We start from the raw sequence: 27,782 nt of genomic DNA on the forward strand, positions 1-27,782 counted from the left end.
TACTATGCCAGGCAAAAAGAGAACATGGTCTTTTGGCATAGAAAACATATATTCAGGCCCCCAGAATGGGCCAATAGCCAGGTGGACATAAATTTTTATTATGTTTTGCAAGGAATGCTTGGTGTTTAGCTGTTAACCTCAATCAAGAATTAAGGCTACTCAGTGCTGGAGATGGCTCATTAGTATAGAGTTCTTTCAGAGGACTCACGTTTGGTTCCAAGTACACACATGGTGACAGTGCCCATGATAAAGCAAGCTCCCTACTTCAAGGCTATTAGGAAGCAAAGAGAGACAAGTGATTGGAGTCCCACTATCCCCTTCAAGAACATGTCCCCAATGATCTACCTTTCTTTCTAATGAGGTCCCACTTCTTAAGGGTCCCACCACCTCAAAATCATGCTACAAGCTTGAGAACAAGAAAGGCTAGGAGATGGCTTACATAGCTACATGCAACCAGGAAGACTGCAAGTCAGATCCCTAGAACCTATATAAAGTCAAACACAGAAGCAAGGATCTGTAATCCCAGTGTGTTTACTACCCAGAAATTCATGAGCCAGCTAGTCTGGCATAAGCTGTGGTGAACATGAAACCTTGCCTTAAACAAAGTAGAAGGCAGGACCCGGGATTTGAGGTCGTCTTTTGACCTAGTGTGTGCAGGTGAGCAACCACACAAACAAAAAAATTATCAAAGTGACTAAAGTATTCAAGACTCTGATGAATGGTAGATGAGTGCTGATGGAAAGAGAAGCCATTCTGAACTTAGCTGCCTTGCTAAAACATGCTCACACAACTCTCTCATGGTACCAGAAATACAACTTTGAACAAAGAATGTCCAACTTAAAAAAAAAATAAAGGCTAGGAAATGCCCTTTTCCTAATGGAGGCACATTGTTTTTGACACTCAAGTTCCTGGCAGATAAACTATACAGGGTTCCCTTTTTATCAGTGTTGAAGGTAAACACAGGAAGCAGGGGAGAAGTTACAATGTTGTCTCTTAAACGCCCACTCATTAATTTTCTCATCCCCAGTAGAGCTTATGAAGACAAAATCCCACAAGATTTTCACAACACTATGAGAACCAAAACAGTTTTTTGCTACAATTAAAATTTCACCCTGTCATAGGATGATTAATATCCCCTCCATTCATCCCTCCCTCTCTCCTTCCCTTCTTTCCCACCCCTGTTCCTCAAGGCAGAAGTAACAACACAATGAACCCTGGCCTTTACTAGAAGTCACAGAACAGTAAGGAAACCCAGGCAAGGAAGCTGATACCAAATACAGTCTCACAGGGATAGGGGTGGTGAAACAGTAGAAAGCTTGCCTAGCTATACAGCTAGGACTACAGTCCCAGATACAATACATACCTTCATGAGTCTTTTCATTTTATTCCAGAGTCACTCATTTAAATATGACATCACAAAAGGCAGGGGCATTACATTTATTTTTGTGTGCATGACATACAGAGTGCATACTATGCTACATGTTTAGAAGTCATAGGACAACTTGCAGGAGGAGTTACTTCTACCACGGATCACACTCAGTCTTGTGCTTTTACCAGTAGAGCCAGCTCCCTGGCTCCTCTTTTAAATTTTCTAGATGCATACCTTAAAAGCCATTCCAAGTACAAATTACCCCACAACCTCTGTAGGCTGATATTTAAGGAGACTTATCCATATTTATTACAAGTACAGTGAACTTCCACTTCGAAAAAACCTTTGCTTCTTTTACATTATTTGTATGTAAAAATAAGATACTTCACTCAAAAAGGTGAAACTGCCTTCTTCCTTCCCTAAAAACACCCCTTACAAGCACACTTAATCATTCATTTACTCACTTACTCAGTCCTGAGAATAGAGAAAAGACTGGGGTCTTAGAAGCATATTGCTAAGTAGCAATCCACAGGAGAATTTGGAGAACATTTATCTTGGAGCTTTTCTCACTGTTTTCCACATATTGAGCAGTAACTGAACACCCCTAATAGGAGAAAGTAGACACATTGCCAGCCCAGCCCAGCCCAGCCCAGCCCAACCAAGACCCTGCACAGTTCAAAAGGGCAGATTCTTATGTGCTGGGATCATAGAAGCACAGCAGAACTGCTGATCCATGCAGCCACATTCCAATACCCAAACTGCTTCCCTGCCTTCCTCCATGGTCCTTAAGGGAAGATCTAGGAACTAGCTAGGAGGTTTCATGAAAGTACCTTTATCCAAGTAAATGATTTCTTGGAATTGAGGGTGGAGGTTGAAAGAAGGGGCAGGGAATGAAAGGGAAGAAAAGAAGAATAAGATGGAAAAGGAAGGAGGAAATCTGGAGGATTTCTATCTAGCTTTATACACACTCTCTGCTCTTGCTGCAAATTTATTTTTTTATATTGCTGCAGCTAGGCATCAAGACTGACTTCTTAATTCCAGCACAAGGATGGTGAGTTTGTCAAAGCCAGCATGTGACTTTTTCAAAAAAAAAAAAATCCTTAATGTTGGAGCAAGTGATGAGGATAAAATGGTAGAGTTCTTTGGCTAGCAAGTACAAGACCTGGTTCCATTCTAGCACTGAAAAAAATAAAATATAAAACCTTATTTCTCCACTTACATCTGAAACATAATTATAAAATCACTATACAGAGCTAGCCTGACCCTACAAAAAGTAACTGCTATAAACGAGGTTTTCATGGCTCAAGCTTGCACTATTAGAAAGTGGAACAAACAACACATGTAAGAACTTTGTTTCTTGTGGTGGAGACTCAAATGCTACCTCAGTTGGTAGGGTACTTGCCTGGCATGAGCTTAATCTCCAGCTTTCACATAAACTAGGCATGGTGGCACATGCCTGCAACCCTAAGAATTGGGACAGGAAAGCAAGAAGATCATCAGCTCATCCTCAGTTACAGAAGCAAATCGGAGGCCAACTGGAGCTAAATGAGACCCTGTCTCAAAATGAAAAATAAAAAGGGAATTCCTGAGAACAAAACACTGAGAAAATATATTTGGTCATAAAATGAGCTTTCATTCCAAAGTGCAAGTAATTTGGCAATGGCCATATATAATAAAGTAGTTACCGATCTTTGCAAAATTAGGTGGTTCATCGGATGAATGACTGTTCCATGGTGATTAATATTCACACTGGGCTGTGTAAATTACCATAACAAATTAGCTTAAAGCATTAGTAGTGGAATTGGGTCCTCAAAGCACTGACAGTTGAATGCAGTGGCTTTAATAGCCAAGGTTTCCCTCAAGCAGACTCACTGAATTACTTTTCTCTCTGCTAAACACACAGGTCTCTTCTGCCCATGTTCTTTTATAATCCCTTAAGACAGCACACACATTTCCACATAAAAATGTTTGTTGGGGCTACATATAGCTACATATATAGCTCAGTGACAGGAAGCATCCTTATCATATACAAAGACCGGGCTTCCATCCTCAGCACAAGAAAAACAAAATTAAGAAAAAGAGAGGTTATACTTTGTAGCCTTGGCTAGCCTAGAACTCACAATGTTCCAGTTCTGGGCCAGCCCAGACTCACAATATCTGCCTGACTCTGCCTCAACTGGCTAGCCCTGGCTGATACATTTCTTAACTGCCAGGGACAGGCAACTTCTCTATCCATCTTGCCACTTTTTGTGTTACTGAAATCATAATTATGGTATTCAGTCTCCAGCTTTGTAGCTAGCTGGTTGCATGTTATTTTCAAAAAGAAAAGCAGAACTCTTCCAGAGAATCCTAACAGGTAACTTCCATGTTTGCTAGATTCTTATTTGCGACTTACAGTGTTTCCTTTAAATAGAAGTTTTATCCTAGCATTTAGGAGGGGGAGACAAGAGTACCTCAAGTTCTAGCCAGACTGAGCTACATAGCAAGACTGTCTCAATAATAAATAAATTAAAATAAGGTAAATAAGTAAAAACATGGGAAAGGTAAAATGAAATTTCATATCAAAGTGACCCAAACATGTCACCTAGAAAGCTATTCTGTAATAATCCTTTTTTTTTTTTCAAAAGGCCTGATGACACACACCTGTCACTTCAACACTCAAGGGTCTGGAGGATCTCAATTTCCATCCCTCTTGGTAGCTGTTGGGACTGAGCAGAGAAAATGCATACTGCTTGTTTGATTGAATCTCTTGGGAGGGACAATGCCCTAGGGTGGCTCAGCCCCCAGCTGAGGCACCTAAGCACACCTGTTTCAGGTGTGCACCAAGAAATAGAGAAAGGTGTGGACTATACAGCATGTATCAAAACATCCAGACCTTTCAGGAGCTGCTACCTGTCTAGTGCATGGTGCAACAGATCTAGTAAGCTGGGACTCCAGTGACCAACCCTACTCAGCCCTGCCTCCAGCAGGCATGGGTTTCAGGAGAAATTAAATGAAGAAAGCAGACTCTTAAAGCCACAGAACATCCTCCATCCAAGTGTCAGGTGTTCCTAACACTGCCTCAAGGGTAACACTTGAATCCCTGGACACTTTTCCCCAGCAGCCCAAGGTTTCCTGATGCTCTGCACACCCCCTGCAACTGTTCAAACACATGGTACCAGTGGCCCTGGCCCCTATATCCTTGCTTAAAATTGTCTATGGTACTGAGAGTCAGCAGCAGAGTACGTGAGTAGAGTATGTGACTAGCATAATAGATTTGATCACCAACAGAAAACAACAACGAAACAAAACAAAAAAAAATTTACATTGCTCTCATTGCCTTTCAAAAAGGATGTTGCTCTTCCTACCTCACCTGCTATTGCCTGCTATGGCCTCTCTTCTCAGATTCCTCCAGTCAGCATGGAATGACGAGGCTTCTTAAAGAGCACCTATCTTCCAAGTCCTATCCAGCCATGGGTCAGATCCAGGGCCAAACCAACACAGACATGCACAAAGCATTTAGCAATGACTATTGTTAAATGCATGCTGGGCCATCCTAGTAACTGACAATGCGGGAGATCCCTAAAGGCCTTCCAAAAGCTCAGGGTAATCCAAAGTAAAATATATGAAGCCTGTTGTTCCACTATGAGGATTGAACCCAGGACCTTGATATGCTAGCCATCTGGGAGGTACCCCTTTCTTTGAGACAGTATCTCATATATAGTCCAGGCTGATGTCAAACTCATGATCCTACTGCCTCTATTTTCTCTTGCAGCCAATGATCTGTTCCATGCACTCCCTATCCAAGTCACTGAGTGTAAATGGTGCTGAACAGCATTCCTCAACCCATCTACATTTCACACATCACAATCCCAACCTCTCCAGCACTTCAGAATGCATTGAGGTACCAGGATAAGTAAAGCCATGTGTATAGGCATGTGAATGAAGATACTCGAACAGCTCTGGGTAAAGTTCATGAGACAAAAGAAAGCCACACACATCTCCAGTATTCCACATTCACAATTCTCCTTGCAAACCACCTCAACTGAAGGTTCCTTGACACCTCCTGTTTGCTTCTAAATTAATTGTTAATTTGAAAATGGTTATGGATGTTTTATCTACATGTATGTCTGTGCATTACATTTGTACAGTGCCTATGAAGGGACTAGAGTTACAGGTGGTTTGTGAGCCACCACATGAGAGCTGGGAACCAAACTTCTCCAGAAATCAGTTCTTACTCCCGTGTGCACTAGACCATCTGGGCCAGTTGCTAAAATTTAGCTTTTTTGGGGTTCAAAAAACATGGTTTTTTTATCATGTTCAATAATTGTCTCATTTGGACTTGGTAGCCTACACTGGTAATCCCAGCCCTATAAATTTCAGTCTACAAAGAGATCCTGACTTAAAAAATATATTCTAATGGTGAAACAGACATGTCATAGTCATGAAATGATATTATCAATAATTATGTTTAGGGTTGGAGAAATGGTTCAGCAGTTAAAAGCAAATTACTACTCGTGAAGAGGACCCATGTTCAGATCCCAGCACCAAGGCTGGGTAGCTTAAAACTACCCTAAGTCCAACTTCAAGGGAATCCAATGCCACAGGCCTCCTATGGAACCTGTACTCATATGCCTACATCTACACACACACACACACACACACACACACACACACACACATTTTTAAAAATAAACCTAAAAAATCAAATAATTATGTTTATTTCCTTACATTACTGATACTATCAGCTTTGGTGAAAGACATTCTTTTTTTTTTTTCAACAAGAAGTAACTATAGACTTATAACTGACAAATGTGCTGAAAATAAGTGACTACTGAGGTGAAAAGAGTTTAAGAGCCAGAGGATGGTATGAAATAGAATGTTGAGACATGACATGGATGGTCCTTCCTTGAACTCAAAGCAGCTATGATTACCTATACAAGAGGGAGGGCACACTCATACCTAAGGATCTATGGCCAGTTAATGGTTGCAGGTAAAGATGAGACTTTTTTCAGTGGTATAGCTACTGGTAAAGTATCCATGCTCCTGTAAGCAGCCTTAATTAAATTAAAAAACATCAAAAAGATGTTCTTTTCTTAAGGAAGAGGACTCGTTGGCAAGAGAAGAGAATCAGTGGAAGGGGAACAAAAGAGAGTTTTGGGGAAAGATAACTATGATCAAAATATATTATATGCATATATGAAAATAGAATAAAATCAAGTATGTACAATATATGCTAATAAAAACATTTTTTAAAAAATCAAATGATTAAAAAAAAATCAAATGATGATGGTGACCTCATGCAAATGGTCTCACCTCCTTAGGGCAATAGTCCTCAAACTAGTCAGGAGTAGAATACTCTGGCTTATCCTCAACAGCCTTCGAAGATGGAGTTCCTTATTTCTAGAGCAGGGTCCAAAAGTTTTTTATCCTAATAAATTTTCAGTGGGTACTGATGTTGCTAGAACCACACTGAAAATGTACTGCTTAATATCAGCACACCAAATCCTTCCCATTGTCTTTTTTGGGTAAAAATATTGCCTACCTGTATATGTACCACATATATGCCTCATACCAATGAAGCCCAGAAGAAAGGGCCAGATATCCCAGTGGAGCTCAAGCTACAAACAGTTGTGAGCTGCCACGTGGCTGTGGAACCAGAGTCCTCTGCAAGAGCAGCAAGTGCTCTTAACTACCGAATCTCTACAGCTCCACCCTCAGCTGCCTACTTTTGTGAATAAAGTTTAATTGGTACATGGTCCTTCCATTTTTATATTGTCTATAGCTATTTCTGGCTACATAGGCACAGAGAAAGAACTGACCCATAGCCCTCAAAATATCTACTCTGTGGACCTTTAAATAAAATGATTGTTGGTTCTTAATTTACAGAGGGTCATCTGGATATTAGAAACACCCCACGCACAACTATTGTTAGAGACTTCTGGTACTTCTTACAGAGCTAAGAATGGGTAAGGGAAGCCAGCTAGTTGTGGTGCACAGCTTTAATCATAGCACTCCACTCGGGAGGCAGAGGCAGGTGGATCTCTGTGAGTTCGAGGCCAGCCTGGTCCACAGAGAGTCCCAGGACTGTCAGGCCTACACTGAGAAACCCTGTCTCAAAAAAAAAAAACAAAGCGGGTGGAGGGTTGAGGGTATGGCATTTCATAAAATTCTGGGGATTTTTGAAAGCTGGCCTTTAAAACGACTGCATTTTTAAGACACGGAGAAGAGTTACACATTAATGTGCTCTAAGACCCAGGTTAGAGCCTTGTTCTTCTGACCACCTAGTTTGACCTTAGCCAGTGAAGCCTGTGCTCACACCTATTAAACATAAACAACCTCAGCCAAACCTCCTGGCAGACTTATTACAAAATCAGAGTTGAAAGATAAATGAAGGGCTGAGGAGATGTCTCAGTGAGTAAACTGCTTGCTGGCAAACATGAGGACCTGAGATGAAATACCCCACGCCCACACAAAAAGCTAGGTATAATGGCACACACCTGTAACGGCAGCAATGGGGGTTGGGGTATCAGAGACAGATGAATCCCAGTAGGATACCCAAAGTCAACCCCTAGCTTCCACATGAGCTTGCACAGAAGAGTACATGAACACATGTATATACTACATACAATAAGGAAATAAGGAGGAAAACAGAAAAAGGGAGTGAGGAATATAGCTAAGATCAGAGTGCTTGCCTAACATCTAGCATTCATAAGGCTCTGGGTTCCATCCAAAGCATATAAAAGAAAATCAAGAAAGAAAGGAAAAATAATTAAGACAAGCTTGGTGACACACAGCTGAAATCGCAGCACACAGAAAGCCAAAACCAAACACATAAAGGAAATAGTCACAGGAAAACTACAAACCCTACAATGCACTCAATGACCCCTAATTCTATAAAGAACAAATTTATTGGGGTAGTTCCTTTCTGATGTGGAATGAAACATAACCAGAAACTACCAAGAAACATGGTTTGTATTTTCTTTTGCAGCAGAGTTGTTGGTCACTCTAAAGAGGAAAAAGTGAGAAGAGATAAAAGAAGACTACTCATTTCCCAATGGGATTCCAGGATCACTTCATAGTGCAGAAAAGGACATTTTACTACCAGGTCAACCAAAGAATGGATATTGACACATACCCTTGGGAAAGAATGATGGGGTTCAGTGAAATTAAAAAAAAAAAAACCTCTTAAGCCTACACAATAAAAGAATTTTAGCTGAACACAGTAGCTGACACCTATAGTCCCAAGTACTGGGAAGTCTAATGCAGGAAAATTTCTTGAACCTAGGAATTTAAAGCCAGCCTAGGAAACAAATATAGCATATTCCCATCTGTTATGGTTAATGTTAATTGTTAAACTCACAGGATCCAAATTAACCTAGGAGACAAGTCTCTGAGCATGCCTATATAGAATTATCTAGATTAGGTTAACTGACTCGGGAACATCCACCCAAACATGGGTTGCATATGCTTGGGTCCTGAACTGAATCTAAAGGAGAAAGCAAACTAAACACAAAGATTCATCATTCTCTGTTTTTTGACTACAGGTGTAATGTGACAGACCAGCTACATCATGCTCCTATAACCATAACCTACTGCCATGATAGACTGCCATGAATCCTTGATCTAAGCCAAAATAATTCCTTCTTTATGTTGTGTCGAGTTACAGTAGCAATCTTAAAAGTAACTAATTTACCATCTTAGAAAAAAAACAAAATTAAAAGAGGAAGACCTAGAGTGGTTAAGATCACTGGCTGCTCTTCCAGAGGACCTGGGTTTGATTCCCAGCACCTACATGGTGGCTTACAAGCGTGGCTCCAAGCCCTCTTCTGGCCTCCATGGGTATCAGGCATATAAGTGGTGCACAAATGTAAGTTCAAACAACTATACACATAAAATTTTTTAAAAGCCCTTAAAAGATGGCAGGAGGAGAGGGATTGTGAAGTATATTAGCAGCAACTTTTCATAACTAAGCAAAAAAAAAAAAAAAAAAAAAAAAAAAAACAAGAGTAACTGGCACATACTTGTAATCCCAGGACTTGAGAGATACAAGTTCAAGGCCAGCCTGGACTATGTGAAAGTTTATCTCAATAAAATAAACAAGACACAACCATTTCTTTTCAAGACCTTTCTTTCCTAGTCACCCCAAGGAAAGAAACTTAGCTACCATATGGTGTATCTTCAATCTGAGATGGTACAAAATGACCATACATACTAAACTTTAATTTCTAAACTAAACAGTGGATCTCTACCTGTGGGTCACAACCTCTTTGGGGTCACATATCAGTTATTTATATTATGATTCATCAACAGGAACAAAATTAGTTATGAAGTAGCAACAAAAAACAGTTTGGTGAACAGCTGGGGTTCACCAAAACACTAAGAATTGTATTAAAGGGTCACAGCATTAGGAAGGTTGAGAATCACTGTACAAAAAAAAAAATTCCTACAGCTCAAGATTAGAATGCTTTCAGAGCTATAAGATTGGAAAGAAATAGAAACTGTTTAAATCCTCACAACAGTCCTCACCATAAAGCCTCTCCTTGTCCAGGACAAAACCTCAGTTCCCTGTGCTCAGATATACCTCATAGTCAGCCTCTCTACCTTTATATTTGCTGGGTCCTGCTATTCCATGACCTTCCTTTGGCCATGGCTTCTCAACAGAAGCCTTATCCTGGACCACAACTCTCTCCAATTATACCCACACTCACCAGATGGTGACTTCAGAAATAGCTCAAACAGGAAGATACCAACAAACTCACTGGTTTATCAGGAGGCTGTTAGATGGAATCCTTTCTATGATGTGGTGTGTCCATGCCTTTCCACCTGAGTCAATAAATAGATATTTAACATCTCACTAGGAAGATTATGTGAGAAGTATATGTTCATGATCAACTGGTTATAAAATTTAATAAGAGAGAATTATCAAAGATGATTTCTAGATTTAGTAATACACCTATAGTCAAGATTAGAAATCCAGGAGACTAGAAAAGGTAAATAATGATTTCCATTTGGCTCAGAACCAAATTCAGTGCTCTGAAAACACTGAGCCAACTCTCTAACCCCAAAATCATTTCTTAACATTTCAAAGTGAACAAATTAAACTTCTTTTCATCTGTCTGTCTTCTGATTCAAAGATTCGGCAGTATAATTATTTTCTTGTGTGTTTGTTTTCCTTTATGAGATATGTCTTTATATAGCCTGAAATTAATTATATAATAACATAAGTTAACCTTGAATTCCTGATCCTCCTACCTCCACTCTCTAAGGCTGAGAATTACAATTTCTGTGCCACCACACCCAGCTTGAAAATGTGATTCTTAAGATAATTATCTTCAAGCATTTAATCATTAGGTCTTATACTGTTCTCAGCACAGAATTCCTGAGTAGAGAAAAAATAAATATAGCTATTTAGTATATAGCATTAGATATAGTATTTTCTGTATCTATGTGCGCTGACTTTGCTCATATGAAGCAAGTGCTCTATCAATGAACTATAGCCCCAGGCAATAGTAAAATACCACCATGCCACTATACACACTATATACACAAACATATGTAAAGTTAACACTGATAAGTATCACGTTGTTTGAAAACTTACAAACATATACACAATTAACATACAGATAAAATTTCATCAGATACAGAATCTGGATCTGTAGACAAAGAACTACCTTTACCTACTTCACAAATGCAGGAAGGATTTTCTGCTACTTGCTTAGCATTTCCTCACATCTTCCCCAGATATCTGGGGCCCTCATCTTTATCGACTTTCACACTGCTGATCCAACTCATACGTGTCTATGTGCTGCTATTATTCCTCAAGGGAAGAAAAAGTCTGCCATTCAGGATTATAATTAGCTAATCTGATGAAGGCAGCTCTGTTAATGACCACTTAACAAGCAGCCTTCCCTGCAACATGTTCTGCACTTAAAGCCATGTGGTTAAAAAAGGACAGCACTGCCAAGTCAAAGGTACAAACTCCAACATCATTACATCACCCAGTCCTACCTAAGGGTTAATTATCTATCCTAAGCATTCGCCCAGCGTTCTGCTCTTCTCTACAGAATTCCCAAGTAAGCATCTACAGACCTAGAAGAAAAGCAAGGCTAGGTGAAATTTAAATTACTGACTAAAAGGAAAGGCTAGAGTTGAAAAAGGCACAGGTGTGGAAGTCTCACATTACATAATAAGTATGTAAGTATGTAAGCTGTGTGCTAACTGGACAACCACTGTGATCGTTCCAACAAAGTAAAATATGTCCTCCTACACAGGTATCAAGCATTATATATTTTGTCCCTTGAGCCTATTTGTTAAAAGGAAAACTTTTGATTAGTGCCAAGATTTCATTTGTTAGAACAGTCTGACTTAATAAGCAATCAAGGAACCAAAACGCAGTGCAGGTTTGTTTCATGTAGTAGTAGTATATATAAGGTAAATGATCATGGCGCTCAGACAGTAGTAGTACTAGGTGAATGAGCACTATGTCCCAGGGAAACCACCTCATTAGTCATTCAAGGACCTATGTTGATAAAGCCATGCTTTGAAACTTTATCTTTATCCCAACTAGGCAGAGGGGGACTTTCTGGGGGGCAGGTATAAAATGACAGACATTACTTTTCTTTGGACTTCAGAGTAGGGATGGTCACACAGCCATAACTAGCTGCATGGGAAACAACTACATGGAGTTTTCTACAAAGCATACCACACCTGTGAATCTAACTCCTTGAATGATTTTCTATTACAAATCAATAAAGGAGTGAGATAAAATGTAGCCTTATGTCACAAGCATGTTTAGTGTTTATCCTTCCCACTAGTTTCATTCACTTTTAAAAAAATCACCTTTGACAACTTCTATTGATCTGAAAGAACATTTATATTATTATAAAATTAGCAAAATGCATTATTGTTCGTTTGTATCATAATAAATATTACTTTAAAAATTTAAGTTTTGGAGGGATAAAAATATTCATTTCTAGGGCTACATAAAATTCTAACAATATACTAAAGCTAATATTAAGATGTAGCTTTTACTTTCATTTATTTATGTATCTATAATTTGCAGCTTTGGATCAAACCCAGGGCCTTGCCCACACTAGGTAAGTTCTCTACAACCAAGAAACATCCCCAAATTTAACCCAAATCTTTAACTTAAATGCATATCTATAAACCCCATACTAATAAGTAGTAACATATTAAATTTCTATACTATGCAAAATCCAGCTCAAATTCTGTCTACAGTAAAAAAGTACTTTGATACTGTGGTAGTTTAAATATGCTTGGTCCAGGGAGTGGCATTATTAGAAGGTCTGGTCTTGTTGGAGGAAGTGTGCCACCAGGGTTGGTTGGACCCTCCTCCTAGCTGCCTGAAGACAGTCTGCTCCTAGCTTCCATTGGATGAAGATATAGAACTCTCAGCTCCTCCAGCAACCATGCCTGTGTGGAGGCTGCTGTGCTTCCTGCCATGATGATAATGGACTGAATCTCAAAAAGAACCTGTAAGCCAGCCCCAATTAAATTTTTTCCTTTATAAGAGTTGCCTTGGTCATGGTATTTCTTCACAGCAATGGAAACCCTAACTAAAAAAAAAAAAAAAAGAAGTATACATAAACAGTTTTTAAAATCATTTCTCAGTTTTATAATGAATCAGGATTGAGTAGGGGGAGGAGGAAGAGAATGAATTTAAGTTGATTAAAACTAGCTTTACATGCTGATTCATTTAATCCCCCAGAGTGATACAATAAAACAGAAATGATTCTAAGTTTAACAAACTGGAGGATACAGGGCTAAAAAGGCTAAGGACCAAGTGAAAGAACAAGCTCTGAACACAAACAGGCATTGACAACTTATTACTAGTGAATGGCTTCCCTCAAGCTGGAACTACTATTGGCCAGAATACAGAACACAACTACTCCTCTGTCTTGTTCACACAGCTGAGCAAGGGAAGGATGTCTTCTATTGTTAGCTTCCCACCTTGCAGTCCACTCTACACAAAACTATGTGCAAAAGTTACTATATGATAAGGATATGACCAATCTCAAAAGAAACAACCTGAGGTTTGGGCTTCCAGGATTTCTCAGAAAAACAGTCTCACTGGGTCACTCATGCATATGCACAGTATATGTAATTCAAGGCAATCTGTTCTTTAATGCCAGCAGATGTCCAACGAGTATCAGAAACTTTTGTCAGGGAAGAAAGAAGACCAAACAAATAATAAATGCCAACTCCAGAAACAAAATCCTTATGGAAAATGGACAGTTTTGGAAACCAGCTCAGTATTATTAAACAACAGAATTAGTCAAAAAAAAATATGATCTGTATGGTGTCAAAAAAGAACAATTCTGAAACAAAATTTGGAATTTGAAAAAGAAAATGAAGCCACAAATTTAAAACTCAATGGAAGGATTGGAAGATAAGGTTAAACAAAATCTCCCAAGATCAAAACCACAAATAAATGAAAATAAGAGAAAAAATAGAAAAAGTCTAACAGATCATGAACCAGAAATGTCTGACCTCATTTCTGTAATATTATGCAGTGCAGAAAATGGAGAATAATGTCTGCCATCAGAGTGCCAAGATAACCCCTAAAATTGCAAAGTGAAGCAAAGCTACTGTGTCGTCACTGAGGATTTACAATAAATAATAACTGCAGAAGAAATTAAGCAAAGAAATAAAACTGTCTCCTTTTTATGTTTTTCTTTTTGAGACAGCGTGTCTCTATGTAACAGCCCTGGCTGTCCGGGAACTCCCTCTGTAGACCAGGCTGGCCTCAAACTCAGAGATCCACTTGCCTCTGCCTCCCAAGTGCAATCTTCTACAGGAAAAATAACTACAATATGCCTGTACTCTCCTTCCCATAGATAGGCCTAGCAGTGACATCATTTGCCATCCAAATCACAGGACTAGGATGTAACTCAGTGGGGGAAAACTTGTATAGAATAGACATAGCACAAAGGTGATCCTCCACACCACAAAATACTAAAAGTAAATATAGACAGCAAGCTTTAAACATCTTTGCAATTGAGGACATAGCTCAGTGGGAGAGATATTAGAGTATATGAGGCTCTGAGTTCTATCTCTACCACCATAAAGAAAAAACATAAAATAATATAAGCACTCAAAATTGTTACCCTAGTCCTCAGGGTATTCTAGTTTGATTTCTGTTACTGTGATAATAAACAAAATGAGAAAAAAAAACCTTGAGGGTTTATTTCATCTTACAGGGATTAGTGCTGTATAAAGAGAAGTCAGACCAGGAACCTGGAGGTAGTGTGAATTAAGGCAGAGGCCATGGAGGAGTGCTGCCTACTGGCTTGCTCCCCACAGCTGGCTCAGCCCACTTTCTCACACAAGCCCTGGGATTACCTGCCCTGTGGTGGCACTGCCTACAGTGGGCTAGGCCCTCCCCAACAAATAACCAATCAGGATAATATACCACAGGCTTACCTCCATGTCATTCTGATAGAAGCATTTTCACAACAGGGGTTACCTCTTCTCAGAGGACCCTAGTTTGTGTCAAGTTGGCAAAAAACTAGCCAGCACACAGAAAACATTTACCAATATCTGGGGGTCTGTTTGGCTGTCACCAGCTGTCACTGAGGGGGGATTTAGCCTAAGTGGCTAGAGACTCTGCTGAGCATCCTACCTTGCACAAATAGCCTCATGATGAAAAATCATTTGTCCCCAAATATCAATAATGTCCAATTTGAAAGAAATATTCTTATAGCTAAAATTATGGTATAGGATCCATTGGGAATGGAAAGAAAGACAAGAAATATGCCCAAGGAGTTGGGAGAGGAAAGATTAACAGAAGAGTTTTTGCAGAGGTAAAACTAAATCCTAGTCTATAGTGCAAAGAAAAAGTAACAAAAACCAGAGTAACATTTATAAAAATTATAAGGATAAAAATCCATGTGCCAAAAGAAATAAATGAAAAAGTTTCAGTAGTTGGTACTGTACCTCATGGGTGGTCATGAAGAACCTACACTAGAGACCTTGAATACAAAAGGCCCACCTCCAGCACCTGGTAATTTAGAGTAGATAAGAACAACCATTTGATTACTTAAACTTTAATATGAAAGAGCCATTTCCATAAACATAAAAACAAAGCTGAGATGGGTATGTTTTTCCCTCTCCCTCTCCCAGCACTTAAGAGGCAAGGAAGAAGGATTGTGGCGTTTCAAGCCAACCTGGGCCACATACTTAGTTTTGCACCACCTTGGATGGTAGAGATCAAACCCAGAGTATCATACCTGTGAACAAGCACTCTACTACTGACTCTTAATTGTTTAGGGCCCATCTCCTAATTTTTTAGGGCCTCACTGAGTAGCCAAGGCTAGAGCAGAACTTGCCACACTCCAACTCCAGCCTCCCTAGTACTGGGATTGTCTATGTTCACCACTATCTGGCCTTGGTTTTTAAGTGATACACTATCATCCTTCCACTAATACACATTTCCCCAAGAAGTCTAAATAGAACTTCCTTGAATTCAATACTGGCTTTGTTTGTATATTGTTTTGTTTCTTTGAACTAAAGGCAAATGCTGTATCAACTGAAACACATCATTCTAGACAACTGCTCTATCAACTGAACCACATGCCAACCAAGTATTTTAATGGATTTATTTGTATTACTTTTAATTATGTGTATATAGGGGGGGTTGTGTGCACATGTGAGAGCAAGCACATATGGACTCCAGAAAAGAACATGGGGCCCCTGGAACTAGAGTTAGAGGCAATTTTGAGTTGCCTCATATGCTAAGAACTGGGAACTCAAAAGCTGAACCATGCAACCTGATGGTAAGACCCTATGATACATATGTCACCAGAGACATAAGCTGGTGCCTAACTAGAAGCTTCATTTCTACTAATTAGTGTTCATGGTACTGAAATATACTTTGAAGAGAATTAGCAATATCCCCCAGCTACACACCCTGTGACCTACAACAGAGACCTGCCTACAAGATAAATTGGTACAATAGAGACACATATAAGAGTAACCAATCACCTTTCTGGTAGAATGTAAGACTACTCCATGAGCTAGAACTCATACCTAACACTGGTTAAGTGGCTAAGAACCTAAGACTAGGTCATGGTCCTAGGGTGAAACCTAATACTATTATTCTGCTAAAGGAACACAGCAATAAAATGACTCCTGATAGCATACTGCTACTCCTATAGATGAGTGCCTTGCTGGCCTCTCATCAGAGAAGCATCTTCTTATATTAGATAGGAACTAACAGAAACCCACAACTGGATAATGGGCAGACTTTGAAGCCATCAGTCCTAAATGAGATAGATTCATTAAATTCCTAACCTCAAGGCTCTGTGATCTATGTATAAGAGGAAGCAGAAAGATAGTGAGAGCCAGAGGTGATGACAACTCCAGGGAAACAGTGTCTTCCAGATGTAACAGGACACACACACACACACACACACACACACACACACACAGCACAGAGCTGGGGGAGGAGGGGGAGGGAGAGGGAGAGGCTGAGGGACAGAGGGAGAGACAGACAGACAGACAGACAGTGGGAGTTTTGACACCAGATTATAAGTGAGGACATGAGTGTTCCAAGGTGTGGTTGAAGAGAAGGTTTTTATTGTAGATGCGAGGAAGAGAACATCTAGAGGCATCTAGAAGACTCCAGAGCAGAGGGGAAAAGTAGTAAAGCAAACATGGCTGTAGGGGTAGGGAGAGCAAAGGAGGAGGCCAAGGGGATGCATGACCCAAATGCCAGGATTATAGAGCAATGAGAAGCCTGTGAGCTAAAAAAAAGTTTAAGGTAAGGTGAGAAGAGCCAGGATGCTCTGTAACTGGTATTTGTGGTGCTGAGAGCTGGAAGCCAGTGTGCCCTTTGGTATGCTAATAGGCATCACATAGCCATATCTAGGTTTCTTCTGGGCCTGAAGAGAAACATCTCACAGAGCCTGTGGCAAAGCACACAAGGCCTGCACAAGTCCTACCCAGTACTGAGACCCTGAGTGGTAAAAGGACACAATCTTCCACCCCTAACCAAGAAGCTAGCTACAACTGATACAACTGGCAAAAGGAAAAAAAAACCTGGTTCTCTCCAAAGGAGTCTCAGTAGATATATTAACCACATGTCGGGAAGGGGAAGGTCTCAAATCCAGGAGTGGTTGGCCAACACAAAACAAACTCAATTGTATTTTTATAGATTTTTTTGTCTCATTTTGTTTTGTTTAGACATTTCTTTGTCTTATTAGTATTTTGCTTGTTTATTTTGATTTCTGTTTTTTGGGGTTTTTTTTTTTTTTTGGTTTGTATGTTGGGTTTTTTGTTTTGTTTTCATTTAAGAGAGAAAACATAAAGGTGGGTGGGTAGAGGGGTGGGAAGGAACTGAGAGGAGTTGGAGATTGGGGAGGAGTAAACATAATCAAAATATACTATATGAAAAACATTTTTCAGTATAAAAAGAAAGCTGAGTCATATCTTCAGGCACTACCAACTCCCCTCACTCCTCATCCAGATGTATGTTGTAAAGTCCTACTAGAAATCTTTCAGAATCCTGTGGGTTCAAATTCTCAGCACACACATATGAAAAGAGCCTAACTTTCCAAATCCTGTACAATTTCTCCTATAAGGCTTGGCCCCATACCTTTCTAGTGTCTGAAAGTAAAAGATAGCCTGAATAAAAAGTTCATTCATTCATTATACCTTGAAATTATCTCGTTGAATGTTTCCGCCTTGCTTGGCATGCAAAGAAAAGCTCCACAGATCCCAGGACTTTCCAACTTTGCTTCTAAGAGTTTGGCCATAAATCCAAGCCTATTTGCATGCTGACACAAAACAACTTCTGCAAGGAGATAATTCCAAAAAGCATTTTAAAAGTCCTCCTAAGTAAAGAACCATGAAATATACAAGTGCTAAAAAAAAAAAAAAATCTCATTATGTCCAAGTGAAAACTACTATTTATTATTCGACATGTACCTCTTAGGCAAACTAGCTTTCTACCTTTATTATTTTCCCAAGAGATAAATGTTAGGGCATGTTTAGCAATACTCCTACCTCAGCCAGGAAGACCAAATTCAGCACAACACCGAAGAGCGGGGCATAGCTCAGGTTTATAGGAGTTTTTTTTTGTAATGGTGGAAGCCTCTGGATTTATAGGTGTGAGTCACAAACTCTAGTGCCTCCCATGGGGAGAATCCTCCATGACTTGAACCTGAAAGCCTCCAGCTTTAAGGCCTTGGACTACATCTTTAGGCACTGTGCCTGGCTCCCCACCCCCCTGTGCCTAAAACATCTCTGAAGGAACAAGGATTAGAATTCCACAAGGCCAACTTAATTTGCAAGCTGGAAGGGGTAATAAAGATATATTTGAAAGCCAGTTGGCAAGGCAAGTCTCCCAAGTGAAAAGGCCTTTCAGCACAGGAAAGAAAACTTACCTAGTGTTTTTTAACCAGACTATGAATTTTCACTACAAATATATCTTTAGAATTACACTCATCCTAATAACTCCAAATCCTGCTGTGACTGCCATTGCATAGAGACAGGGTTTTACAATTCTGAGGACTTATATGACCTTAGCACCCTAGTGTGAGGAGGTGGGTGTGAGAGGTGGAGAGGAGACAAACACTAACACAGTATTAGTTTGGCCTGCTGTGAACTGTGTGGCATGCAGAAGTGAACCAAGATCCAGACAAAAGTTCACATTTATCTTTCCACTGCTAAATTCAGTGATTCTCACTTTCAAAACTTCAACTAGAACTTCATGCCCTTAGAAAGCTCTGGGCCCACTCCCAGCAACCCCAGCCACCACCAGCACCACCAAAACAAGCAAGCAAGCAAACAAACAAACAAACAAAAACCCCAAACAAAAATCCTTTAAACATAGTAGCACACACTTAAAATCTCAGCACTCAGGGACTTAAGTAATTTGACAGATTTCCAGACCAGCTTGGTGAGACCCTGTCTCAAAATCAAATATAGGGGCTAGGGATGAAGCTCATATGGTAAAGTACTTCACTGTCTCTCAAAATCTCTAGCACCATGCCTCATAGCTGTGGAGGCATATAACTGTAAAAGACCTAGATGGAGGACAAGAAGATTAAGTCATCCTTCTCTGTATATCATGTTTGAGGCCCACCTGGGCTCTATGAAGACTCTGTCTCAAGAATAAACAAGTCTGGGAAGATGACTCAGTGATCAAGAATACCAACTGCTCTCGAAAAGAATTCAGGTTCAGTTCCTAGTACTCACACGGCAGCTCACAACATTCTGTAATTCTTTATCCAACCTATCTTCTGGCCTCTGTGGACACTGTACTCTGTGCACTTACATGCAGGCAAAACACTTACATAAATAAAATAAAAATAAAACTTTTTAAAAAACACAAACAAAAGGGTACAAGGAACAACCACTGGGTTACTGTTCTAACATCTCTGGTCTCAGGCCACCATGACCTTAACTCTACACAGCCTCTAAACTCCTTTTTCAATCACTAAAGGTATTATTGTTACACAGTAGGCCTCACACACATACCCATCACCAACTGCTTGTCCTTGTCTATGAAACACTTCCAAGTATCTTATACCACTGTAGCGCACATACACAAATACGCAAGAGTGTTTTATTTCCCAAAGGCAATTTGAAAACTGGGTTTTCAAATGAGCTTGTCAGGAAGGCCAAGCTAGCCTAGGCACTGATGAATGTGTTCTTAGCAATTTCTGGCATTCTTAAGGGGGGAAGGGGCTTTAATAAATGATGAATAGCCAGGGCCAGGGCTTCATTCCTTCTTCCTTGATAAACATTCCTGAGGTTGCAGGGGGCCTCCTGATACCCAGCTGGCAGATGCAACTCTCCAGTGGGTGACATCATAGAAATGAGCTTGGTCTCCTCCCCCACTGAAATTCTCAGTGGTAAACTGATAGAGAAAGGAACAAGTAACACCAGCAAGACTTGCCTAGGAATGTCACCCAGTGGTAGAGCACTTGCAAAGCCCTGTTTCCATAATATAGGGGGGGGGAGAAAGGCAGGGGATGGGGTGGAGATGGGGGGTAGGAGGGAACAACAACAACCCAGTGGCTCACCTATTTACAAATCCCTGTCAGCTAAATAGAAAATTAACTGTGTAATATTCCGGTGCCCTGAGAATTTCTGAACACACGAATACTCTCAAAGAATATTACCAAGTCATGACACCTCTTAGATCCTGTTTTTCCTGAAATATCAGCATGAAAAAATGAAGTTTAATGTGTTTTCATTTTTTTTGTGGAGGACAGACACACATTTTGCTTGTTTGTTTGCTAGTGGTAATAAAATTTTTAAGCTGCAATGTTATAAATGTACATAGAAGTTATGACTCCTAACACCATCTTTCGGCAGATGTAGAGTTTCAAGCATGCATCTGAAATTCTATAAAGGCTCCTAACACCATCTTTCAGCAGATGTAGAGTTTCAAGCATGCATCTGAAATTCTACAAACGCTACTACGTTTCAGGGAACCTTAATACCCTTTAACTTCAAACCAGATCCTGAGAAAAATCAGATCTTCCCCAGCATCTACTTTGATTGCCCATAAAGCACACAGTTCTGGGGAGTCTCTGCTCTCTATTTCCTTTCTCTGACTACAAAAATGCAGATGAAGCAAGTACTTGTTTGCATTTTACTGTGTAAATAAAGCCTTTTCTCAAAGCCAAGAGCTCATCTCAAAAAGAAAAACAGACCTACATGAAAACACTGGAAATGCCAAGAGCTTTCAAACACACCACCAAAAGGACACTATTTAAAAAAAAAAAAGTCCAAAGTCTTTAAAAGAAAAGGTGACACACCAGGAGGAGCTAACAAATGATTCCTAACTGTAGATTGGGGGCATGTGGCAATGTCTGGAAACGTTCAGATTGTCATACCTGGAGACATGTGCCAATGGCCTTCAGTAGGTAGAAGCCTAAGAAGCAGCTCAATGAACTACAGTACACAGAAGAGACCCCACAACAGAATACCAATGGAAAAATTGTCACCCTACAGATGGCATCAAGTTACTCAGTATAAATAACACAGCAAGAGAGTTCAGTCACAAGCAGCTAACATCTGCTGGACAGGAAGCAAGACAGATATTCACAATGAGAGTCTGATTTTCAAGGTCCTGCCTAGGACTTGCCATGTCTGTGACCTCAGAGTCCACCATTTTACCCTCACTTGGCCATAGCTGTTAATCCACAAACTGGGCCAATGAGACTTCTCCAGTTAAAAACCAGGACTAAATCAGCCTGATTTTTACCATCTCTTCTAGTTCTGTTTTGTCCTGTGATGATTAAGATCATACTCAGTATCTTGTGTAGGCTAGGCAAGCACTCCAACTAGCTACACACCTATCTCCAGCTGTCCTAGTTCTAAGATACTTGCTCATAAGAAATCTTCAACTGATAGTCACATTATTATCAAAAGAATGTGTCCTCTTAAATTAGATCAACCTACTCCAAAATCAGTATCAGCTAAACAGAAAATTATTAATAAACAGAATTAAAATTAAATGAATATATAATATAAATATAAAATAATATAGTGCTAATTAACAGAAAATTAAACAGAAAACTCTTGTGGTATAGCAAGGATCCAACATATAACTATTGCATAGATTTTTTTAAATGGAAAAAGAACTATCAGAAAGATATATTTAATAAGCTTCAATAACATTTCAGTAGCTACTAGAAAAGGAAAAATCTATATTAAAGTAAATTCCAGGTGAAGAACAATTTACCACGAGTATCTACAGAACAGTCTATTTCTAATTTTTAATTGGCTGTAAACAGACATGTTTCCTTCATCATTGTTTTGAGATTTTATTTCACATGTATAAATGTTTGTCTGAATGTATATCCACATAACACATGCAGACATTGCCTATGGAGGCCAGAAGAAGGTGTCAGACCCCCCTAGGACTAGGAGCTGCAGAAGTTGTAAGCCACCATGTGAAATGGAAAAAGCACCAATGTTCTTAACCACTGAGCCATCTCTCTACCCAGCCCTTCACCATTTTTAAATAATATGGCAAACAATTACCAGATCTCATGCTGTAAGCAAGCACCACTGATAATCTTTTTGTTTTACTGTATGTATGTGTACCATGGTGCTCATGTGGGTTTCAGAACAAACTCAGGTCATCAGGCTTAGTGGCAAGTGCCTTTAGGAGTTGAGTCCTCTTGCTGGGCCTATCCACTAATATTCTTAATAGTAAAGAATTGACAAGTATTTGAAATACTGTTAATTCTATACAACAGAACATGTGGTAAAAGTACATGTCTGTGCACAAACACAGGAGCAACAGCACATGAATATCTATGTTCGAATAGAAATACAAAAACCCCAAGCCGTTCTGAGTCCCATCCATCCTAAGCAACAAACCTATAATTTTTCAGTTATAATGAAGCATGTGAAAAACTATGCATAGGTGAGAATATAGCTCAGTAGTACAGCTTAGCATGGCTGAGTTTGACCAGCACCTACTTCCATTTCTAAAAAGCTGAGAGCAAGCCAAGAGGCCACCAAACATATAGAGTTTTGTAAAAACCAGGACTATCTTGTACAAAGAAGGACAAAAATCCCTTTAGCAAATCTTTCCATTTAAAATAACCTCCAACTTTCTTATATGTTGAAAGACCAAATGCTAGGGCCTAGAGAGATGTCTCAGCGGTTAAGAACACTTGTTGCAGAGGACACATATACACATTCAGGTAAAAATATCCACAAGTAAAATAAATCAATCTAAAATACTGTTTAAAAAATTCTAAAATTTCATACTAAATGATGTATAGCATATTTCATCTGGTATACAAACAAGTGTGAGGAAGATGTGTGGAATCCTGTTGTGTTGTTTTTTAAAAGTACATGCCGGATGTGGTAGTAAAATGGGAAAGCAGAGGCAAGAGGGTTAGTAGTTCAAGGTTATCTCTGAGCTATATAGAAAGCTCAAGACCAGATGCTTGGAATGCATGGGGCTAAAGCTCAAAAAAAAAAAAAAAAATGAAAAGGGGAAGAAAACAAATATACACCAAGAATGAAACCATTATATCTGAAATCCCAGTAATTGGAAGGCTAAGGTAGGAGAATTGAGAGTTCCAGGCCATATCAAGATTATATTAAAAGACTATCTCAGCAGAGGAAAAAGAAGAAAAAACAACAGCAGCCAAAAAATATGAACCATGAAAGAATTGAGAGATTTACCTGATATGTATTTTAACTACATCAGAAATTGATCCCTAAAACCATTATTAAAAGGCCCAAATGAACATTGGTTGCTCTTCTGGAGGACCCAGGTTCAATTCCTAGCACTCACCCATGTGGCAGCCCACAACTGTCTGTAACTCCAGTTCCAGGGGATCTGTCACCCTCACACACAGACACACATGCAGGCAAAACACCAATGCACATGAAACAAAAGTAAGTGGTTTTTTTTAAAGCCACAGATGAGATTTCCCTGTGGTAGTATATCCCTGTAGTACTAGCACCCAGGTGGCTGAGGGGCTGCAAGTTCAAGGCAAGCTAGTGAAACTTAGTAAGCCCTTGTCTCAAAAATAAAAATAAAAATAAAAATAAAAATAGGGCAGTAAATAGATCAGTGGGAGAAGAGCACTTGCCTAGCACTGGCAAGGCTGAGTTCAATCCCAGCACCAAAAAGAAAAGAGGGTGAGGGCTGGGCAGTGGTGGCCCACACCTTTAATCCCAGCACTGGGGAGGCAGAGGCCAGCCTGGTCTACAGAGTGAGTTCCAGGGCAGCCAGGGCTACACAGAGAAACCCTGTCTCGAAAAAACAAAAAATAAAAAAATAAAAAAATAAAAAAAGAGGGTGAGGGTACAGACTTGGACTCCGTATGTAGCTCAGTGATACAGAACTTGCCTAACACGTGTAATGCCTGGGGTTTTGATTCCTTGAAATGGCACAAACAAAAAAATCCAGTTTGATATAAAAGATTACATGTTGGCTAAATTTGTAACAGGGTGAGGGGTGATTGATCAAGTTGAGGTGTTTTGCTGTTTGAACACCATCCACCATACCAGTTTTCAAATTCAAGAGGAGTGGAGCCATCTAATTCTTCACGCTTTTAAATGAGGGTGGGAAATAGGAAATTTGTAAGTCACCTTCACACCTTCAAACACCTCAAAGGAAGCAGGAATATTTGCATTTTAAAAGAGACTTTGCCCTTCGGACTGGTAAGATTCAACTGTGCTTAGAGAACAGGGCCCTAGTCTCTTTTAACCAGAACACCTGAGAGATTGGGTTGTTGTTTGTTTATACAGGTTTATACACGTTTAGTTGGTAAGTATCAAGATGGATTGCATTTTAAGAGAATACCAATTCTTAAGCAACCTACACACACACACACTCACATGCGTAAAATCTCTTTTCTTACGATCAGAACTCAAACTCTATTTTTAAAGCACTCTGAAAAGTTTCATTAAGTGTTGGTAGATATCCAGAGTGCGTGCATGTAGGACAGGAAGGCGAAAGTCAGCAAATATTGATGAGCTCCTGGGAGTCGTGAAGCTGCCTGGCAGCAGCTTCTAGTACAGGTTTCAGACTGAAAACCCGTACAGATCCAAAGGGTGACAACCAGGGGTCCTAAACAAGCAAACAAAAAGTTGGGAAAGCTGTACGCAGTCCCTGGATCCTGGGATTTTTTTTTTCCCTTATCTCATGGCAGCCTCGCAGGTGTAGGTCCACCGCTGGACGGGCCAGGAGTTACAGGGGACTGCCAGGCCCTTTCCCTGAGGGGGAGGGGAAGGAGACCCGGAACAGGAGCCATTGAAACTACAAGCAATGTTGGGAGACGCCGGAGGGCGGCTAGGATGGAGCCGGAACCCTACACCTATGGCTGAACACAACCCAGTACCTACAGGTGACGCGCCCCAGAAAGCGAGGCCGTGAACCGGACGTCCCATCCAGCGCCCCGAAACCCCAACCAGCCTTCTGGGTCCGGACAACCTCAGGACTGTCACCCGGGCAGACCCCGAAGTAGCTTTACCTTGGTGATGACCAGAGGCTCGCCATGCTCGCGGCCGCCCTTCAAGGTGAAGCCCCAAGGGGCGCCGCCGCTCAGCTGCACCTCCACCAGGCGGACGCCGTCGGTCGCCCGCGCCTCAGCTTCGGCTAGACGCTCGGGCCGTGCACGGGGCTCGGCGCCCTCCATGACGCGGGGCGCTCAGCCCCTCCACGCTCAGCCCCTCCAGCCGCTAAGGCCCACGCCCATGCACTCCGGGAAGCACGAACCGGCCCACCACCTAGGAGCCTCCAGGCGTCTGGGCCACCGCCGCCACTACTGCCGCCGGCCACCGCTGAACTTGCTTTGCAACTTGGAAGGCGCTGCGCGGGCCGGACCAGGAGGGAGCGCGGAAAACGGCGCGGGGAGGGGAACGGGGAGGGGGCGGAGCAGGCGCGCTCCTCGGCAGCACGGGCAGGGGAGGGGCAGGGGCAGGCACGCCCCCGGGAGCCGGCACTGGCGGGGGCGCGCACTCGGGGTTTTCGCACGGACTGCACTAGAGGTCCAAAGGGGTTTCTCTAGTGCGATCAGCCGCTAGGGGTTGAGGCGCGAGCTCTCAGAGCAGCGAAACCTGCCCGAACTGGACCTGGTCAGGCATGAGGTCCCACGGTCCCTCCCGCCCAGCTCTAGAGGCGCTTATGGGCTCGGGGAGGGTTAGGCGCCGCCGGGGAGATCGGGTGCAACAGGTGAGGTGGCGGAAGTGTCCAAACCGGACTAGGCGGGACCTGGAAGCGATCGGGAACAGAGTAGCTGCAGGCCAGCCCCTTCCAACAGGGAACGGAACAGACCCAGCGCCTCCTCCTTTGAGCTAGTGAACCACAACTGCACAGGTGAAGCCCTGGTGTTCCCGCAGTCCTGTATGGCCACACCTTTGCTCCAGCGCCAAGACTCTGGAAAAGCTGTTCCCAGAGTCATCAGCACGGCAGAATGCCTGACCCCGGGCCACTCGAAGGCACATCCCAAAACTCTCGCCCTGAGGTTAATGCTCCGGGCAATTCTTTGCAGTAAAGGGACTCTGTACCTGATCCATCGAGGGCCTTCCCACTCTTGCAAATTCCCTTCTGTGGTACCAGCAGGCAAACATACTAAATGGCATCCATCCAGTTGGCACTTTTGTCACAGTTTAGGAGGCCTTTCTTCCATCCAATTCCTACCCTTTATGTTCATAAAATTGTGTCTCAAGTTGGGAGGGCTGTTATACCTTCATGTGTGTCTGAGCACCATGTGTGTGCCAGACAAAAGGCCAAAAAGGGGCAGACATCAGACCCCTTGGGACTGGAGTCACTTCTGAGTCACTGTGTGGGTGCTGGGAACCAAGCCCAGCTGAGCTCTCTCTCTAAACCCTCGCCACAAGTTCTTAAAAGGTGTTCTGTGTTTATATCCCTAAAGGAGGAACTAGTTGTTTGAAGTTAATGAAAGTTTGCTCTCTACATTTTTATTAATTTTAGAAATTATCTCAAACTATGTAGCCACAGATGACTGAATTCCTTTCTATTCTCTTGCCTGCATCTCCCCAAGTTCTGTGATTCCAGGTGTGAGCCACCATGCCTATTAATACTTTGGGTAGGGAAGCTCAACTCTATTCAAACAGACCAGATGCATCACATAACAGAGACTTGGTTACTTTTTTCTTTTCTGTTTTCTTTTTCTTTTTATTATTATTTGTTGTTGCTAGTGGGGTTTTTGTTGTTTTGGTTTGTTTTGTTTTGAGACAGGGTTTTTCTGTGTAACCTTGTTCTACCTCCCAAGTGTTGGGATTAAAGGCATAAACCACGACTGCCTAGCTGTTTTGGTTATTCTTCTATTATTGTGATAAAACACCATGACCAAGGCAACTTATGACAGAAATCGTTTAATTTGGTTTACAGTTTTAGAGGATTAGAGCCCATAATGGCTGATTAAAGGCACATCTGAGAGTTCATCTTGATCTACAACCACAAGACAGAGAGGGAGAACACACCAGAAATGGCAGGAGTGTTTTGAAACCTAAACCACAAAGCCTGTCCCTAGTGACACACTTCCTCCAGCAAGGCCACACCTCCAAGACCAAGTATTCAAATATACGAGCCTATAGGGGCCATTCAAAGCAGTACACAGTGATTTCAGTGTTTTCACAAATCTATCATTTCTGTGTGCAGCCATCAAAATCTTCATAATCCTCTTCCTCCTCCTTCATCATCTCTTTAGGATCTTATTCTGTAGCTCATGCTGTCTTTGGAACTTACTGTGTAATCCAAGCTGGCATCCAACTCTGGACTTTGCTTATGGAGCACCAGAATGACAAGAGGGCCTCATGACACCCAGTGTCCTTAGCAGTTTATGTTCATTATATACTAATTGTCAGGTTGCCCATTTGCCACATAAAAGGATCATACCTTTTTTCTAAGCTTTTTTCTTTTTTAAAGATTTATTTCACTTATATGAGTACACGGTAG

At 41.1% G+C, this 27,782-nt stretch overlaps 1 protein-coding gene across 2 annotated transcripts in view; it reads right to left on the reverse strand.

Annotated features, from left to right (window-relative positions):
- Positions 1–25,706, reverse strand: part of Shroom2 (shroom family member 2) — a 139,770-nt gene extending 114,064 nt beyond the window's left edge. The window contains exon 1 of one of the 2 annotated variants that reach the window (XM_076918656.1): positions 25,333–25,706. In XM_076918656.1, the coding sequence (XP_076774771.1) occupies positions 25,333–25,497 (165 nt within the window). In that variant the 5' untranslated portion in view covers positions 25,498–25,706. The remainder of the gene's footprint in view (positions 1–25,332) is intronic. The other variant, XM_034485637.2, reaches the window with a different exon arrangement.
- Between the last annotated feature and the right edge of the window lie 2,076 nt (positions 25,707–27,782).

The sequence above is a fragment of the Arvicanthis niloticus genome, chromosome X, assembly GCF_011762505.2.
Source record: "Arvicanthis niloticus isolate mArvNil1 chromosome X, mArvNil1.pat.X, whole genome shotgun sequence".
In the NCBI taxonomy this organism is placed as follows: Eukaryota; Metazoa; Chordata; class Mammalia; order Rodentia; family Muridae; genus Arvicanthis; species Arvicanthis niloticus.